This window comes from Adiantum capillus-veneris, chromosome 24 (genome assembly GCF_014529385.1).
Source record: "Adiantum capillus-veneris isolate H3 chromosome 24, ASM1452938v2, whole genome shotgun sequence".
Lineage (NCBI taxonomy): Eukaryota > Viridiplantae > Streptophyta > Polypodiopsida > Polypodiales > Pteridaceae > Adiantum > Adiantum capillus-veneris.
Window position 1 is genome coordinate 28,488,955 of NC_140954.1, and position 20,848 is coordinate 28,509,802.

At 44.2% G+C, this 20,848-nt stretch overlaps 1 protein-coding gene across 2 annotated transcripts in view; it reads right to left on the reverse strand.

Annotated features, from left to right (window-relative positions):
- Positions 1–20,848, reverse strand: part of LOC147426140 (uncharacterized) — a 68,768-nt gene that overhangs the window by 16,158 nt on the left and 31,762 nt on the right. For both annotated transcript variants that reach the window (XM_086498375.1, XM_086498376.1), the window contains 6 exons: positions 15,060–15,922; positions 14,900–14,977; positions 14,640–14,820; positions 14,428–14,523; positions 14,266–14,332; positions 14,014–14,176 (listed from right to left, as the gene is read on the reverse strand). In XM_086498375.1, the coding sequence (XP_086354501.1) occupies positions 14,014–14,176; positions 14,266–14,332; positions 14,428–14,523; positions 14,640–14,820; positions 14,900–14,977; positions 15,060–15,922 (1,448 nt within the window). The remainder of the gene's footprint in view (positions 1–14,013; positions 14,177–14,265; positions 14,333–14,427; positions 14,524–14,639; positions 14,821–14,899; positions 14,978–15,059; positions 15,923–20,848) is intronic.

Here is a 20,848-nt window from a genome sequence, read left to right on the forward strand (position 1 = left end):
GCGAATATAGATGGGAAACAGCCTGCAGACAAGAGACCAGATCGGAGCATCGAGGACGGGGCTCAGGGGAAGTGGCACTTCTATTCAGAGAGGAACTGCAGCCACTGATATATATAGCACGCAAGGATGAACAAGCTAGGTACATGTGGGTGAGGCTCAGGGCAAAGACGAGCAGATACCTCTACATTGCTATTCGTTACTTTCCTCCTAGTACGTCAATATATGCATCACCTATAGGACAATCCCCCTTTGCTATTTTGGATAATGACATATGGGAGTTTTCCAAGGATGGTGACATTATCATACTAGGGGATTTCAATGCTAGGACTGCCCACCACCAAACAATATTTTATGATACTTTTGAAGAAATGCTTAGGGAGCTGGACGTCACAAAGATGGTTCTATCCACACTATCACAAGATGAGGAATACACTGAATATGGCAGATACTTGATAGATATGGGAACCGCACACAGATTGGCCATTATGAATGGCCTACAAAGATTTTCGACAGCTGGAGGTTTTACTTGCTTTCCACACCGATATGGTGCCAGCACAGTGGATTATGTTATGGCCCAACCAGGTCTCATTCCATTCTTTCAGGATTTCATGGTGGGCACTAGGCCGGTTGGAGTAGCAGTTGATCATGCTATCGTGTCTCTCACCCTGACCTTTCAATTCAGCACAGCTCCATTAGGAGAGGTCCCCACACACACTCAGTATACCTTCATGAGGGAGATGGATTGTGTGTATATGGATGAGATATACAGGCAGCTATGCACCCAGGAGCCGAGACGACCACTAGATGAACTCACTCAAATACTGACAGAGACGCTCCATGATGCAGCATCAGAGGCATACCCCCATAGCCAGCCCACACGGAGACGATCTGGTAGCATGCCCCAGAACAATTGGTATCATGAGGAGTGCAGAGAGACTAGGATCAAATTACAGAGGGAAATGCTCATGGGTATTACTACACATAGACAGTCACAGATTATCTTTCGCCACCTAGTGCGACGAAAGAAAAGGGCCCATCTATCTCAGCTAGAGCGAGATCTATATCAGCTATTTATAAGTCAAGACTCAAGCGAAGCATGGAAGCTATTCCACGAGCATTCACCACCACCAACGGTCACCTCCACTGAGACGAGGGGGGAATATGCCCTATCTCCGTACACAGCATCATGGAAACCACCTCTGCCGGACCCACTAGAGACATGCTCGGAGACATGTTCTTTCTTTACTGCCGAGAGGGTAAGGAAAGCCATTGACAAGATGAAGACGAGTAGAGCAGTGTAACAGGGAACGGAGGGAACACGGCCCAAACGTTCCGGACGAGTCCCGTTCCCGAAACGGAGATGGGAACGGAACGCCGTTCCGGAATGGGGTGTAACCGGAACGATGTTCCGGAATGGGGGAAACGAGGCGGAACATGAGACGGAAAGGCGAAACGCGGGGCGGAACAGGCAAAAGTAGACATTTGAGGGAAAAAAGTGGGCTTTTGGGGGCAGATTTTGGGCTGTTCGGGGAACATATTTGCTACAGTTTGAGGGCAATTTAGGGGGCAGTTTTGGGGTTGTTTAGGAGTTTATTTGGGACTAAGCTGAATGGAGGTAATTCAAGCCTTACTCTAGGTGGACCATTCCAGCCCCGTTCCCATTCCGCCCTCCCTCCTCCTCCTCGTTCCCGTCCCGTTCCGGACCCTCCCATTCCCGTTCCCCGTTCCCGTTCCTAGTAACTATGGAGTACAACACATGATCATGATGGTCTGGTAGCAAAGCACTTCATCCATGCCAGAGATATGCTTGCAGAGCTCCTGGCTATGATGTTTAATCGAGCCATGTATGAAGGCTTCCTGGAGACTTGGAGTTTGTCTACAATTGTGCCTAATTTCAAGTCGGGAGATCCCATGATTCCCGCGAATTATCGCACCATCATGGTTGGTCACACATTAGCTAGGTTGTATGCATCCGATCTTGAGCAGGAGATGAGTAGATGGGCAGAGCGAGAGGGCGTAAGAGCACCAAGGCAAGCAGGTTTCAAGAGAGGTTTCTCCACTCTTAACCAGATTCTGACACTTAGAGCTATTATTGAGGAGGGTAGACACCATGGCAAGAGGATCTATTGTAGCTTTGTGGATTTCCACAAAGCTTTTGACACAGTGCCGAGAGCCAGACTTATACGCAGACTACACGACATGGGTGTGCCTACAGAGCTAATATGGGATATTATGGCTCTATACAGGACAATGATGGGGCGGATACACACCACTGAGGGAATGTCTGACATGGTCCACTCCACTATTGGAGTAAAGCACAGATGCCCCCTATCCCTGGCTCTTTTTGGGATGTATGTGGATGAGTTTTTGGACTATGTAGAGCGTCAGGGGGACAGGGGGACTCAGCTAGCAGGGACATGGATTCCGTTGTTACTATATGCTGATGATATTGTGCTAATTTTTGACTCTCCAAAGGGGATGCAACGTCATTTGGATACTCTGCATACATTTGCTCGTGACAGTGGATTGTCTGTTAATCTGGGGAAAACCAAGGTTATGTTGTTCAACACCACATCACAGTGGGTCAAGAGGTCGGCACCCACATTTATGTATGGCCAGGAGACTGTGGAGTACACAAATGCATATACTTATCTTGGGGTAGTCTTCAATGGACCGGTGTTTTCACAAAGGAGAGCATCAGAGACTAGACTGACGAGAGCATATGCAGCTTTGGGCGGATTGGAGAGGATGTGTTCGCAAGTTCAGTTTCAGGAACCGAAAACAAAGCTTTGGCTTTTTGACACTATAGTGACTCCAGCTATGCTCTATGGAGTTCAGGTATGGGGACCCTCAGTAGACCACCATGGGAGATCTGACAACACAGATGGGTGGATGTCACGTGACACATCCAACCCTTATGTGTCCGTGGACAAGCTACAGCACGACAAGGGTTCAGTTCAGTCAAGTCAGTCTAGAATAGGAAGTGATCTGGCACTTTTGTGAGTCTGTTCGCAAACGGTGCATGTCAAGACACTTAGAATAGATGCATATCCTCTGGTTGCACACAACATGATCATCAACATTCCCATCAGAATCCATTAGGGGAATTTTCCAGTGCATTAACCCTATTTTCCCTATTTTTGACATTTTTCACTTATTATTTTTAAGTGACTTTAGTTGGAAAGTAGGTAGGGCAGATTGACTTAGTTTGTATAAATAGAAACCTAGCGCTAGCACTTTCTGGCAGAAGAGGCAACAGGAGCACCTTGCTCAACAAGCAACTTCTCAACAAAACACCCCATCTCAACAAGGCTAGCGTTTTTGCATCTCCAAGGACCTAGCGTTTTCATCCACAGGCAGCCTGGCGTTTGTTGCACAGCAGATCAGCCCCGACCGCAGCAAGACCCGCCAAGAAGCCTAGCATTTTGCATTTGCAGGACAACCGGCAGCAGCAAGACCATTTTCAGCCCTAGCGTTTTTGCATTAGCATAGCGTTTTGCAGTTTCACCGCGACGGAACATCAAGAAACCCCAGCGTTTTCAGTTTTCAGCCTTTAGCATTCGCAGAAGAAGTCCCAAACCTCGCAGATCTCACCTTCCCGCAACAGTTCCTCGCCGCACGGTGGGATCCATCGAAGTTTGCAGTTTCAGCCCGGAAAACGCAGATTTCAGCATCTGCGTTTTCAGCGCGTCGTCGTCGCATCGTCGCCATCGACATCGTCACCGACATAGAGTCAGAATTCAGCAGATACAAGATTTGCAGATTTCAGCCCTTAGCATTTTCAGATTTCAGCCCGTCTCGTTGTCCTCCTCATCGTCGTCGACATCGTCAGCAAGTCCAAGCATTGTAGAGATTTGTGCAATCATAAGTAGACCGCTCTCGCCATAGAGAGTGGGGCCTTCGGAGGAGGGTTTTGACAACATTCTCGTGTCGTATTCTCTTCTCTCTCAATCTCTCACTCTCAGCACCTTCACGCACAGTGTCCATTCACATTGTTTGTGTCCATTGCACTCTCTCACTAAAGGAACGGAAGCCTCTCCCTTCCGTAAGTAAAAGGAATCCTTGAGCACAGTTCGGAGCACTCATCTTGAGCAAAGTTCAACATTCATTCCACATCAGAGCTTTGGCAGTGTTCTGTATCACTCAAGGAAAGAACCACAGATCTCTTTTTGCTTGTTGAGGTCGCACGAACCCAAGTTCACTTGGGCGTGTCGATTCCTAATCGTGTTTTGAAGAGTGACAAGAAACCCAAGAAAGAGGGGCTTGTCCAGCCTCCCCTTGTGCCTCTTTTCACTCATTGCGAGCGGACCGTGCACTTAGCAGCCGGCCAATCGACGTGAGGTGGGAAAAAGCAACCTTGGTGTGAGCGCAAGGCCGCCAAGGGGTGCGCCCGCGGAAAAGAGCAGAACTCGGGTGAAGAGAAGATCCTTCTCTAACACAGATTGCAAGCGAAAGTAGAACCTCAAGACCCCAAGACCCCAAGACCCCAAGAACCCAAGAACCTCAAGAACTCAAGAACCCCAAGAACCAAGACCCCCATGAACCCAAGTTCCTAGTGAACTTAAGAACCCAAGACCACAAGAACCCACAAGAACCCAAGACTTCAATGGATGGTCATCACTCGAAGCGGAATGGATACTTCGCTTGGAGGTGATGAGCATGAGAGAGGCGAAGAAGAATTTTCCCCACCAAGAGGTTTTTCCGACCCCCCCCCCCCCCCCCCCTTTCCCATCTACACCAAGGATTGCACTAACTCCTATGAAGGAGTGTGTTGATGCAATTGTTTATGGACAACAAGTTCGAACGTGAAGCAAGAGAAGTAGAAAGAAAGGCCTACGAAGAAAGTATGGCAGCCATAGATCGTGAGTAAGACGCAAAAATGGAAGCCATAGAGCGTGAGCACGAGCGCGAGAACAAAGAAAGACTAGCTTTGTGTAGCTTTCGACGCGGCCCAAAGAAGCAAGCGTTGCAGACCTTTATGAAGTTCAAGTATCGAGCGACCCACACCTAAGAGTGGGCCGGCGAAGAGTCCTTTCCAGGATTCCGGATGTTATTGGCGATCTCCCTCAACGCCATACAATTCGGTACCAGTACCTCACTTTGAAAAGGAGGGGATGTCACGTGACACATCCAACCCTTTGTGTCCGTGGACAAGCTACAGCACGACAAGGGTTCAGTTCAGTCAAGTCAAGTCAGTCTAGAATAGGAAGTGATCTGGCACTTTTGTGAGTCTGTTCGCAAACCGTGCATGTCAAGACACTTAGAATAGATGCATATCCTCTGGTTGCACACAGCATGATCATTAGCATTCCTATCAGACTCCATCAAAGGAATTTTCCAGTGCATTAAACCTATTCTCCTATTTTTGACATTTTTCACTTATTATTTTTAAGTGACTTTTGTTGGAAAGTAGGTAGGGCACATTCACTAAGTTTGTATAAATAGAAACCTAGCGCTAGCACTTTCTGGCAGAAGAGGCACCAGGAGCACCTTGCTTAACATGCAACTTCTCAACAAGACACCCCATCTCAACAAGGCTAGCGTTTTTGCATCTGCAAGGACCTAGCGTTTTCATCCACAAGCAGCCTGGCGTTTGTTGCACAACAGATCAGCCCCGACCGTAGCAAGACCCGTCAAGAAGCCTAGCGTTTTGCATTTGCAGGACAACCGGCAACAGCAAGACCATTTTCAGCCCTAGCGTTTTTGCATCAGCATAGCGTTTTGCAGTTTCACTGCGACGGAACATCAAGAAACCCCAGCATTTTCAGTTTTCAGCCTTTAGCATTCGCAGAAGAAGTCCCAAACCTCGCAAATCTCACCTTCCCGCAACAGTTCCTCGCCGCACGGTGGGATCCATCGAAGTTTGCAGTTTCAGCCCGAAAAACGCAGATTTCAGCATCTGCGTTTTCAACGCGTCATCGTCGCATCGTCGCCATCGACATCGTCACCGACATAGAGTCAGAATTCAGCAGATACAAGATTTGCAGATTTCAGCCCTTAGCATTTTCAGATTTCAGCCCGTCTCGTCGTCCTCCTCATCGTCGTCGACATCGTCAGCAAGTCCAAGCATTGTAGAGATTTGTGCAATCATAAGTAGACCGCTCTCGCCATAGAGAGTGGGGCCTTCGGAGGAGGGTTTAGACAACATTTTGGTGTCGTATTCTCTTCTCTCTCTATCTCTCAATCTTAGCACCTTCACACAGTGTCCATTCACTTTGTTTGTGTCCATTGCACTCTCTCACTACAGGAACGGAAGCCTCTCCCTTCCGTAAGTAAAACGAATCCTTGAGCACAGTTCGGAGCACTCATCTTGAGCAAAGTTCAACATTCATTCCGTTGCACCTTACAATGGAGATGTATGGAGAGGCCTCTGGTCTCTATGATCCCTCGGATGATTCGAGCTAAGGCCTCAGTACCACATGAGATTATTTGAGCCGAGCTAGTCGTTCCCCCCCCCCCCCCCCCCCCCCCCCCCCCCCCCCCCCCCCTCGCGGTGGAGGCATTGACGAGATTAGTATCCTTTATGCACGGTCTATGGGATCTCCCCAGGGACAGATACGCTCGGCTTGCCCTGGAGTCATCTTGACAACTAGCTCTACAAGGCGATACAGCATGTTGGTATGGACAGAGGACAGCATGGTTTCAGTCGCATGGTCTCAACATGGATAGATTACCTCCGCTTCAATACTCCCTGGATGCACCCTCCCTGTCTCGCACACGGACAGAGATCACCAGACTCATACGTCAAGATCTGATTCAGCTAAATACCAGGAGCACATGGATACAGCAGACACAGGATTTGGACACGAAGATGGCCTTCTACAGAGAGCATCTTCTCCAACTCACGGAGGACAGCTTTGTGACTAGGCCTGCATACATGGATACACACTTATCTCATGGGATAAGATGCGCTATTGGACAGATACGCACATCCTCACATCAGCTCCAGATCGAGACTGGTCGATCTCGAGGGGTGTTGGCAAAAGCCAAGATATGTCACCTATGTAACTTAGAGACAGAGACAGAGCTGCACTACACATGTCACTGCCCGGCATACTATGAGATACGCGGCCGCTTCCACTGCCTGTTCAAAGAAAGGTTCGGACCTTTTTCTAGAGTCATGAGATACAAGGATCAGAGGTGTCTCGGATTGTTCCTGGTACAACTGCACAGACTTAGGGAGAGCTTGTTGAGGACATCAGGGGAAAGACAGTCTCAGAGATGAATCACGGATTTCTTTACACTAGCCAGAGGAGAGCCAACGGAGCAGTCATTACAACAAATCTCAGAGCCTACTCATACTAAGGTACACTGCTTGACCGAGCCACTGAGCTTGGCAAATCCAGATGTCCACGACCTCGAGGGGTCTTCCACTACCGACGAAGGCTGCAACAGAAGATACAGATCACTCTAGCTCGACATGCAAGACGCCCAACCAGAGTACCGACCATGAAGGAGGTCGATGAGATCCAACAACGACCGATGAGAGAGTCATGAGATATCAGGATCAGAGATGTCTCGGATTATTTCTACTTGAGATACAGAGACACAGAGACTCGCTATTGAGAGGACATAGGCAGAGACAATCCCAAAAACGCATCTCAGATTTCTTCAATCCGAGCACCACAGAGGCAGAGGGGCCACCAACCCCACACGGCTCGGCTCCCACCCATACACACACCAATGGTACTCTCATTGACCGAGCTATAGATTTGGGGAGATCGAGACGACCACGACGTAGGAGAAGAGCCACGCAACACCGACGAAGATTGCGGCAGAGGATCCACAGGATTCTAGCGCGACACCCAGAGTGTCGATCAGGATAGGCTTCATGTTACTGCTATATTGTATCATGGTGACACTTATCCCCACTTTGTACCTTTGTGGTATTATACCAGTGCTCAGCTTACTAGCCACGCATAGGAGTCGGTAGCACTCCTATCTCAGTTTCTAGTTTGTAGTTTTCTTTGTTTGTACCCAGACTTGGTACTAGACTCACCATTGTAATCAGTTTGGTCTCATAGGTCATTTTGGCCTTTTGTAGACGTTCATTTTGGCCTTTTGTAGACGTTAATATATCATTTCATTTCTCTCTCTCTCTCTCTCTCTCTCTCTCTCTCTCTCTCTCTCTCTCTCTCTCTCTCTCTCTCTCTCTCTCTCTCTCTCTCTCTCTCTCTCTCTCTCTCTCTCTCTCTCTCTCTCTCTCTCTCTCTGACTTTGTATCAGATCCACCACTTTGTAACTTTCGGGTCTCATAGGTCATTATGGCCTTTTGAAGACGTTAATATAACATTTCATTTCATTTCTCTCTCTCTCTCTCTCTCTCTCTCTCTCTCTCTCTCTCTCTCTCTCTCTCTCTCTCTCTCTCTCTCTCTCTCTCTCTCTCTCTCTCTCTCTCTCTCTCTCTCTCTCTCCACTTTGTACCTGATGGTCTCATAGGTCATTTTGGCCTTTTTTGAAGACGTTAATATATCATTTTATTTCTCTCTCTCTCACACCAAGTCAATGATTTTGCATCTTTCTCTTTGTGTATTGCTATTGATTTCTCACTTGGAGTGTCCAAGATTGCAACGGCCTGCATCATTCCTCAAAAACACGTCACTTATTGCCTCCTCAATAAGCATGGAACACTTTAAGTGTTCCATATACATGCCTTGCTTCTTCACATGATCCTTGTCACATAAGACTTAATCCCAATCCCATTGACTCTTGCCTTATGACTCTTCCCATCCATTGATAACTTTCATTATCAAATACCTCATGCACAATTGGATCCTCCCAATTGGCCTTGAACTTTGTTTAAGGGGTGTTGTCCAAAGCACTATTATACCTCATCACCAACATGCCCTTATGCAGCTCCTTCGCCTTTATCTTTTCACTAAATACATTAGACCTTCTTTCTCCAAGTCTTCATAGTACTTAATAGCACTTGCCCTACCAGCAAGAGACTATTTATACATGTCAATCTCTCTTTTACATGTTATTCCTTGATCAAACTATGCTTCAAAATAAACTTTAATGAAGAAAGCATCACATTAGTTGGCATAACACATTCTTCACGATAAACGAAATGAAATGGAGTGAAACACATGGCCAATTTTTGAGTCACTCTACATGCCAACAATGCTCTTGTTGCAGTGTGAAATTCCTCTTCAATGGTGACTTCAATATCTCCCAAGAGTCCATTAAGTTGTTTTGTGGTTGTGCCCGATTGTACTTGAGGTAGACATACCTTCTTGACGGTGCATTCCATTGTATTGCTCACCCGATAGGCTGCAATGAGGCTGAACCCCTATTCCTAGGGTAACCCGAGGTCAGAATCTCCAATTTTCTGCAATTTGAAAATTCCTTACTGCCTCTACCAACCAATTGCATGAGACAAAATGATTTCTAAACTCTTTTCCTTGATCACTTACAATGGCACTCCAAATTTGTAACACATGCAATCATAGAAAAAATTGCATACGTCCTTGCTTATAGCTCCTCTACTAGCCTTTGCTTATGGCCATCTTGTCATGTAATCCACTGCACTATGTATGTAGCGTTTCCCATTCTTGGTGCCTAGAAGAGGACCTATTACATCCACACCCCATTTTTCAAGAGGTCCATACTCACAATATGCCTCACGCTCAAGCATCAATTTCCTTTTTTGATACACTTGGCACTCATAACACTTCTACACCAATGCCCAACATCCCTATTCATACTTGGCCACACAAACTAAGCATTTAACTCTTTCCTTCTTATGATTTCCACTCAACATCCCTCCTAATGACAAGCTTTTAGGCAATCAAAATCATCATCATGATAAGCACTCTTCTCATAACACCATATGACCCCTTGTGATACATGTGATCTCCAATCAAGTTATACTTCACGGCCCTGCGTATGATTGATTGCTTTTGTGAGAAGCGAATCCTTTTCTTGCAAAACAAATTTGTAGAAGCATGAAGAGACTCACAACATGTACATCCTTTGCAAGCACTTATTCCACCAACTCATAATCTCTTACATTCATGTTTCTAGGTACATCCTATATTTGAAAACCAAACAAAAGCCTTTAGCATCCTCCTCACTTCAAAAAACGGGCCTTTCATACCCTCTTTTATTCACCTCCATGTACCTTGAACCTCTCGTATTATCAACACAACATCACCTTCAATTTAGAGCCTCCTTACCTCCTTACATGCCTTTTAATACATTCTTCTAATCCCATACAAAGGCTTGCTTATTCAGTCTCACTATTCTTTACATCCACTTCTAGACTCCCAAACCAAATTCAATGCCATTTTTATCCCCACATACAAAATAGAACCCTTGCTAATGCTCCTTTTGAAAGCCCCATCAAAGTATAAGGTACTTTCTACATCGTGAAGCTCCTCACGCATGGTTGGAAGAACTATCTTCCTTCCAAATCTCTCTTCAATTCACTCTTTACATAAATCTCTTTATAAGTGAGCATATCCGCCATATTTCCTCTTACACTATCCTCTTGTATAAAGCTCATGTCAAATTGCTAAGCAAACGGAGTACCCACTTTTGCACGTTAGTACTATCTCTAGGATACCTCAGTGTAAAAGACAATGGACTACATGATGTCAATACCACAAAAGGCTTACAAATAAGGTAAGCCTTTAGTCTTTTTGTTACATATACCAAAGCCCAAATCAATTTCATGCCAAGATTGCTCAACATCACTCTTCACTCATGTACTAAGCAGGCCTCATGTGAAATTGTTTTTTTTTTTCCTTTTTGCATTAAGTCTACACCAAAAAGTTGGATGGACAAAGTCTTGTAGCCTTTACCTAGGAACCTTTTTCAGGTGTTTTTGGATGATTTTTGTGTATACAGTGATAGAATGCTACCTGTGCAAAAGCTTGATTTAGATTTTTATAGGCTTGGTGATTATGAGATAATTCTTTGAATTGTAGAATGAGATAAGTGAGAATAAGATCGCTTCAGATTCTACAAAAATGGAGTGCTTACTTATGATGGAGAGTCCTGAGAGAACAAAGAAACTTATGAATTTTGCTCAAAAGCTAAGGTACTCGTCAAGGTCTGTTTGTATGCTTGTTAAGTATGTGGATCTTTTGCAAAAGGTAACATAGAGACCCTTTTGAGTGGACAAATCAAGACAAAAAGCTTGAGAGTGTTAAAGAAAATTTATTTGCATTGCCAATGATAATGCCTCCTGGTTGGGATGAGATGTTTTATTTGGGTTTAAGTGTGGGTGAGCATGCATTGCCACCCAAGGATGCACCAAGAATACCTCTTCCAAGATTGGCCTAGAGATATTCTGTCTCCGATACTCTAGTCATCCTTTGATGACGCATCCGAATCATACTCTCCCACTTAAGGATCAAGTTTTTCTAATAATCATTTTAGAATTACAGCTCTTGAATCTATAGCTAATTTTGCAAAATTCCTCGCTTATCAACACTTGTCCTTAACTAGATTAGTCACTGGTCTTACGTATCTTGGAAATCTAGGAAGGTCTGAAATCTTACATAATTACTTTATTGTTCTTGAGAGAAAACTTATATAATTATTCAAAATATAACTAAATAATAAACTTTAAGGCCTAAGCTTAAAACTCAATACTTTCAAGTTACCTAACCAATTGAAACTCGCCTAATCTATTCGTTAAGAACACTTTTTACTCGGAAATTCTGGAGGAGAGTCCCATTAGACTTCTCATCCTAAGAGTCATAGGCGACTCCATCTTTGGTCTTTCGAACGAATCGGATATTTCATTATCCATCAATTTGTTACGTTTATTTATGTCTTCTCTATCTTGAGAAGAATAAACTAACCTTGAGAAAAATCTAGGTGTTGGTAGTGCTCGTAGGCCTACCTCTGAAATTTCTCTTGAGAAGTGAGAAAAATCTCTCAAGTCTCTCCTCATAGGCCATGTCTAGACCTGGGACCATTCATCTTAATGAATATCTAATCCTCTGTTAAAAGGATGGGTAGAAAAGAAAAATTTTCCTTGAATTTAACTTCATTCGATCTTGCCAGAATTGGCTAATCCATGTATACAATTTGTTTTGACGATTTTCATGTCTTTGGCATCGAATGATGCCTTGTAAAATTTTAGGGAGGAAAATTCTTGTCATAGGGTCTCTTAACTGACTATTTGAATTTACCCTCATACTCTTTCTGAATCTTAATTGATTAACCGATAGACAAAAAAAACAAACCAAGCCTACTCTTGGCAGTTGCGAACTGTTGGCTGATGTTAAAACTCGTGAACATAATTCTTAATGGCCATTCTATGAGTGTGCCAGAAAGAGAAAACATTCCAAAAGCTTGTGTCGTATACGAAAGACTTCTTTGAGCTGCCTACGGAGAAGCCTATGCTTCATCCATAACTTGCCATCTTAGAGGCATTAGCCACATAGCTTGCTCAATGATCATAAAGCGACCATCATTAACTGCTCTCATAAAAGAGAGCTTAGATCTACCGGACACATCTTAAAAAGAGATTCTTGTGCCTAAATGTAATTGTTCTTACTCGGGCAACAAAGTCTGCTCCAAAGGAATTTCTGATCTCAATAAAGAGAACATTCATCACAACCCTTGCACATGTGTTTGGTCCTTGGTGCGTCACTTACTTAGTCTGAAATCTTCTTAGACCATGAAACATTCCCATACCAGTGTTCCAGTCACCCACCTTGTGCTCCACCAAAAATGCTCATAACTTGGTCACTTCCTTGCTGAACTTACGGAACAGATCCTTAGCAATGCTATATGTTACCCAACTTGTAACGAATCAAAAGTGTTTGCTCTGGATGGTCAGATACCCCTTCTTGATACTCTACGTCACACAACTGATGTAATGTGTCAGAAGTACCCGCCTTAGGTGGCCTAGCAAGTATTCCCTTTCATAGTGCTCTAGTCATTCCCCTAGAATGACAGTCCTAGGAATATTCCATCTCCAAATCTCTAGTCATCCCATCTTAAATATACCCCCTCATTTATGGATCCAGTTAATCTGATATTTCATTTTAGAATTGTACATCTTAAGCTATAGCCAATTTAGCAACACCAAGACTACTTCTTGGTTCTCAATCTCTTAGATCCCCTAACCCATTTTTATCAACTCCAAGAGCTCTTACTATGACATCAGCACAGCAAGAGGAATCTCATCTCTGTCTGAACTATATGAAAGAACAATAACATCCTCACAAGCGTTATCGAGCTCTGGAGACGAAAGGTGGTATAGCTACTAAGGAAGAGGAAACATCGGGAGGTAGATTCCAAATAAAAGGATCCCTGTGTTTATAAACCAGCCTATGTCTGCCTCTGTCGCCTTCTCCTCTTTTTCTTTGCTTCCCTCCTCCTAGCTCTCTCAGCCTCTTAACCTTCCAGTACCTGTAGAAGAGACCTGTGTCTTCCTCTCCTCAACATCTGTCTGCTATCCACACTCTAGAAGGCCCACCATCCTGTACATCCAGCCTCCATATGTCCTGCTCTTCCACAAACAAAGCAATGTATTGGAAGCCCAATAAGAAGACTCTGTAAATAATTTCACCTCCATGTATGGTAGGGGAAGAGACGAAATGAGGACTCTTCATGAGAGAAGGATGAAGAATGAGTCGAAGAGTGGGGGTATATGCAACATCAAATGTTGCTCCACCCTCAATCAAAACAATACATACACTACTACTCTCCGAAATATTCGGCTAGAACGCTAGTAATAAACCTGGAAATCTGAATGTAGCATCTAGACACTAGCCTAGACTAGCAAGATCCCTACCTTGTCTCCATTTGTATGTGTAAAATAAACTCCATTGAAGTCAAGGGGAATCCATGCAAGAACTGAACTAGCCTAGTCCGATGCCTCGAATTGAACCCTGAAAAACCTCTCCCCAAGTCCAAGAACCATCTAGCCAACAGCTTGTATCCCACCATTTTGCATATCAAGGACACTTATTTGACACGGCATGCACAGACCACCATGACAATGAATTGTGTTCAAGAAAAACCAGTGAAAATAAAGATGGAGTATACCCTGCAGATTGAACAGAGGGAGTGATGGGAGACAAATCATCACATTGAAAACGTGAACCATGACTGAGCTTGCTGCAAAATTCTGAATTATGAAGGTTGTCTTCTGCTGCATCAATTCCATCTGATTCAGCTCGAACCTTCTTCCTTTCAAAGCCTTCAGAACCTTTTACACAAGATGAAGAAACTTTCATATATGGTACCATGCGATACAAATATTTCGCCAAGCATATTGCTTTGAAATCAGGTCACTACCTTCTTTCTTGCCATACAAGTTCTGACAATTCTCGCATCTACAACTCTCTGAACAACCAACACCGGCCTGAGATGGATAAGAACAAGTAGAAAGATCAAATTGACAATACTTCAAGTTTGTGTCAGTAAAAGCATCACTCACAGGAAATGCTTGCTTAAAACCTGATAGCATTCACAGTATTTTTTCAAGCATTTTGATTTCTTGCAGCTACAACCCTTTTTGTGCCTTGCAGGAGGAGTGAAATCAGAAGTTTTCTCCTGTAAAACGGACAATGTCAGAAGTCGAGTACATCTCAAAAAATAAAGACAGTTCATATTACACGTCCTGCACCAACCTGAAAATCAATAAAGCCATGACAAACACCAACTCTTACCCGAGTTATAGGTGATTGAGAGACTGCTTGTATAACTCTTGGTGCAAAAGCTAGTGGATTTCGAGATTCAATCTGCTGTCGTATTTCTAAGACTGTCTCTTCAAAAGCAGGCTTATTGTGACACTCCTGGCAAGAACAGTTATCTACACAAAAGAGCCCAGCTGCAAAGCATTCACAATAGCTGCCCAAATAGCCTCACTCAATAAGGGTCTAAAGAAATGGAAACTTAAGTGTCCACAAGAATTAGCAGCAGAACATACAGTTTCAAGCATTTGGACTTTTTGCAGTTGCATCTTTTGCAACCAGTTTCATAGCTGTCTCCTGTAGACGCTCTTTTTCTGCATGACTCGAGCAGACAAAAAAGTAAGCAATATCCACTACAAACTCTTACTGTATTTTACGTAATACAAATGCATGCACCTTGCCTTCTTCCCACTTAGCAAAGAGCATTCCTGCCCACTGTCAATGTCCATCTGACAGGGAATGGCCAGCAGGGAGACCATCTTTTGATCGAGAGGACACGATGTTTCTTCTGAACCACCATAAGGCTCATGATCATTAGGCAAGCTGTTTCTTCCGTCAGACAAAACAGCATGAGCAACAGATTCAAAAGCATTTACTGTATGGCCCTTGCATGTATCCATTTCTATTTCTTTGACAAAAGAAATGACCAGCTGTTCTTCCATTTTAGCTTCTTGTTGCAGACATTTTCCAAACTCTTCAAAAGAATACCCTGATTGCAGGCTAGTTTCAAACCCGGTGGAAGACGGTGAAGATAAAACTTCACCAGGTTGTTGTGCCAATTGCCTAGAAGGAGGTGTGGCTCCTACAACATTGCTTGCCAGTTTCACAGATGTCAAGAACTCAGCATTCTTGCTCTCACCTTTTGAAGATTGAAATATCGGCATACTACCAGTTAGGCTATTCAGATGCAAGCCAATACCACACAGCACATTATGTGTACTGGAGAGAGTTCCGGAAGGTGGAGATGTTGCATAAGTTTGGCAGTCCAGTTCATGTGGAGCACAGTTTGACTCCCTCAGGAAATGGGATTGTGAAAGATTAGCAGAATCACTGTTTTTTGCCCCATCAGACATTGCTAAAGTGCATTCCCTGAGAGTTAATAGATGTGAATTCGGATCAGATGAACATGGAGACATGATTTGAGACCTAGAACACAATTTTGATTTTAACAAAGGAGGGCTCTTGCTCATTCTTCTACCATCTGAAACTCTAAAATCCAAACAACGCCTGCGAAAACCTCGCTGAATAGGAAAGTTGACCTGAATGCACAATGCACATAAACAAAAGTGTAACGAGATGTAAGATTATAAAAGTTCCATAAACTTTAACTTGCAACCACGAATTGCAATCATTTAATTATATGCATGCTAAGTTAAAAATTGTTTGTTGATGACATATAACAAACTGTTGATTGTTCCAAATCAAGCCATTACAAGTACAAGTGACATATGGTGACTGAGCAAGATTTACCTTCTTCAGAGTAACAAAACAAGAGTGTCGTGAGATGTAAGCTTATAAAAGTTCCATCAAATTTAACTTGCAACAACGAATTACAATCATTTAATTAAATGCGTGCAAGTTCTCAAAAATGAAGAATTGTTTGTTGATGACAAATAGCAAACCATTGATTGTTCTGAACCAAGGTATTACAATTACGAGTGACATATGGTAACTCAGCAAGATTTACCTTCTCTAGAGTAACAAAACAGACAACATGCTTACATACATACACACACACACACACACTTTTTTTTTGTAAATCTGCTTTGATTACTTTACAAGTGGGAAACCTCAAAGCGAGGAAAACCCATGAAAAGAAAGGGATACAAAAAGCTGAGCACTATAAGGCTCCGAAAGCTAGAAACAGTCAAAGTAAATCCTGTAGGCATCAAGAGTGATGTCTCCAACATCATGAGCAAAATGTAGTGGTTCACCAAGAGATGATTTGAAATAGGGGAAGGGGTCAACATAGGTGCCTTGGAACATTAAGGAGTTCCTATGGTGCCAGATGGTCCACAGAGTCCAAAATCTGACCCAGGTGAAGAACACCGCAAACTGAGAATGCGATGACCGAAGCACTCCAAAGAGCCAAAAGCGTCTGTGAAAAGAGCCGGAAGGAAAACGCAGCCGAAGAGCAGTCGACACGTGCCGAATGAAGGCTCTGGAGTGGCGACAACGCCATAGCAAATGTGGCACGGTCTCCTCAGCTTCAAGACATCTGGGGCAGTGGGAAGGTGCAATATGCCGAGTATGTAACACATTGCCAACGGGTAGAGCTCCCACCAAGCAGCGCCACAAGAAAACCCGCTCCTTCAAAGGTAGATGACTCTGCCAAATACGAGACATTGTGTGTTGCCACCACAAGGATGACTCAAAGAGCAACCACAACCGATTACCATGATGCACAATCCATATATCAGACTGAAGGATGGCATATACACTGCCAGCTGAGATGCAGTCCAATCTAGTTGTAGCCAGATTCCAATCAGAGAAGCGAGAGTCCACATCCAAAGGAGGAATGGGTGAGTAATCAGCAAGCATCCTTTGAATTTTCCGCCAAAGAGAAGAATAGTGAGGACCCAACCGAAAACGGGACACTGCATCAACGAATGAAAGAACATAACCCGAACCATCAAGCACCTGATGCACCTGACAGATTCCTTTCTGGGCAAAAAAATATGCTTGGCGAGGAGACCGTTGAACCAAAGTCGAAGCGAAGGCCCTACTCCAATGCAGACTCTCCAAACAAAGAGAATTGCCCACAACGGATGGTCAACCATTCCAAGCCAAATGCAGAGTGACAACTTTCCAATCAACAATGAGAGAAGAAGTAAAGGGACATCCAGGAATGTGTCCTTCAAGCTTCCCAAAGACAACATCCCAATAAGTCGGTTGCCAATGACCAAAAGCTGGGATGACAATGTGCGTACACAAATGTGTGACCATGAGAGCCCAGGGTTGTTGCTGCTCCACCAAGACTGGCAACAGCATAGCTTTCCAAGCCAAAAGATGACGTCGCAAGTCCAAAATATTTAACCCTCCAAGCCGCTTGGGAGAACACAGTTTGTCCATAGAGAGAAGCCGAAGACCCTTCTTGGTAGACGAGGTCCGCCAAAAATGCTCTAAAATATTTGACATGAGGGACTCCAAGCGCAACCGAGGCCAGGATAACAAAGGCAAGTAAAACTCCACATAAGCCACAAGTATGCATTGGACAATCCTGAGACGTACATGAAGTGGCCACGTGGACAGTTTCCAATAATTTAACGTGAAATGTAGACGTTGGAGCACCCAATCCAGTTTTTGCATAGCCGATACATTCCAACCCAACGGATAACCCAAATGGCGAACCAAAACATGTGGAGGAACAATCTCCCCAGGCCATAATATCTTATGCCATTCGCACTCCTTCAGGGGCAATAGCTTGGATTTACAAAAGTTAACTTTGAGACCCGCTGCCAATCCAAACAAGTGAAGAGTATGCATAATTTGTTGTAGATCATCATAGTGATTACGAGGCATAAACAAAGAGTCATCCGCATAGGCCTGACCAGCAAATTGCCGTCCCGAAGGTAAAGATAGGCCATGTAGCCTGCCACTGGAAGTCAAGGAATCCAAATACATAAACAAGGGGTGAGTAGCAATCGCATAGAGCAGAGCACTCAAAGGGCAGCCCTGTCTCACCGACCGTCCCAAAGGCCAAGATTCTGTAAGAGATCCATCCAGCAAGCCCACAGAAGTGCTGTGTGCATACAAGAACAGCACGACACGGGATATCCTAGGCCCAAATCCCAAGTGTTGCATGGTGCCCGCAATATAATCCCAAAGAACAATATCAAAGGCCTTTTCAATGTCAACCTGCATGACCAATACATCCTGTCGAGTGTATTTTGCATATTCAATACCAATGATGACATTCGCGAGGTTATCAGTAATTAAGCCGTATTGAGATTGATGCAAGCATTCATGTAAAAAGCACTTGAATCGGTTAGCGAGCATTTTTGCCATTAATTTATATACCACAAGCATAAGTGTAATAGGCCGCCAATGAGAGAATTCTTCGCACAATGCATGCTTAGGTATCAGCTTGAGCAAACCTTCTTTCCAAGAAGAGGGCAGTTCCTGCTGTTCCCAAGCTGTATTCATCATGAACAACAGAGGCATCTTCAAATAATCCCAAAAGGACAAGAAAAATTCCACAAAGAGGCCATCCCAACCAGGAGCTCTCCATCGACCCAAATGAAGCAGGCTGGCATGCAATTCCAGCTCAGTGAAAACAGCCTCCAAGTCCTGAGCCTGCCGCATCGAAAGGATGGGAGAAACATGCGACGCGCTTGACAAGCTGCACTCGTGTGAGAAGAAGGGCCTCAAAAATCTTGCCATAATGAGAATGTAGGGCTAGTGCTAGCTCTTGTAAAGTGGAGGTCCATTCTCCTAACGGTAATTTAACCCTTCGTATAGCTTGAGACTGCCTGGAGTGATACAAATGCCGGAAAAATTGTTTAGAAGAACATCCTTTATCTACAAAAGCTTGTTGTCGAGCTCGAGTCTGCCATTTGGCCAATTTCCACTCATCATTGTGCCGTAACACGGCGTGAGCAAAAAACAACTCAGTCGCTTGAGTGTCAGTAAGAGAAGAATGATTTGCCAAGTGCATGAGTCTGCTACAAGCATCCTTCGCTTGATTAACCTGTTTCCTTAATTGTGACAAAATAGTCCCTGCCATAATCCTGGATAACACATCGAACACACATAACAAAACGGAACCAAGCTATGTCCATATCAACATACATCTGGGAGATCAAAGGCAAGATGATATCCACAATCATAGCCCGAAAAGGCTCATGTGTCACGTGACACATCCAACCCTATGTGTCCGTGGACAAGCTACAGCATGATCAGGGTTCAGTCAGTCCAGTCAGTCTAGATTAGAAGTGATATGGCACTTTTGTGAGTCTATTCGTAGACCGTGCATGCCCAATCGCTTAGTATAGATGCATATCCTTTGGTTGCACATAGCATGATCATCAATATTCCCATCAGAATCCATTAGAATCAGTTAGGGGATTTTTCCAGTGCATTTAGTCTATTTTCCCTATTTTTGGTATTTTTCACTTATTATTTTTAAGTGACTTCCCAACAAAAGTAGGTAGGGCAATTTTGCTAAGTTAATATATAAGCAAACCCAAGTTAGGACTCTTGGGCAGATGAGCAAGGAGCACAACAAGCCCCAAGCAGCAGGTGTTCCCCCTCTCTCAACAAGACCCTCTCCAAGCCTCCCTTGGTGAGACCTCCCCCCTTCAGCCAGCGATTTTGCCAGCGCCACCTCTCACAGAAGACTGGCGTTTTTCCCAAGCAAAGCTCGTCGACAAAAACCAACCCTAGCGTTTTTCTCCCTGATCGCCAGCAGAACCAGATGCATTAGCGTTTTTGGATTTCATCAATAGCACATCAAAACAGCCAGCGTTTTCATTAATGCTCAGCAATCAGCCGGCGTTTTTGGTTTTCAGCCAATGTCGTATCAGAAGGTTAGCGTTTTCAGCCCTATTGGACAGCAGTAGATTCAGCCCTAGTTGGATGCAAAAGATCCCCCATTTTCAGCCATAAAAACGCAGCCAAAACAGTCATTTTCAGCCACCGAAACAATCCCAAAATTCAACAAAAAGAAAACCACAGATTTCAGCCCTAAAGTCGTCATCATCACCGTCGTCACCATCGACATAGCCTAGACTTGCATCAGTCACTTGCATTCATTTGTACCAGATTGTGCAATCAATAGTAGACCACTCTCGCCGACGAGAGTGGGGCCTTCGGAGGGTTTTACAACGTCTCTGGTGTCGTATCTCACTTCTCTCTCTATCTCTCAGTCTCATACACTTGCACGCACAGTGTCCATTCACTTTGTTTGTGATCATAGCATTTTCTCATTAAGAACGGAAGGCTCTCCCTTCCATAAGAACAAAAGGAACCTTGAGCACAGTTCGGAGCACTCATCTTGAGCAAAGCGCAAACAATCATTCCGCTGCACCTTACATTGGTATCAAAGCTTTGGAGGTGTTCTGTATTACTCAAGGAAAGAACCACAAGAACCACAATAATTTTTTTGCTTGTTGAGGTCGCACGAACCCAAGTTTACTTGGGCGTGTCGATTCCTAATCGTGTTTTGCTGAAGAGTGACAAGAATC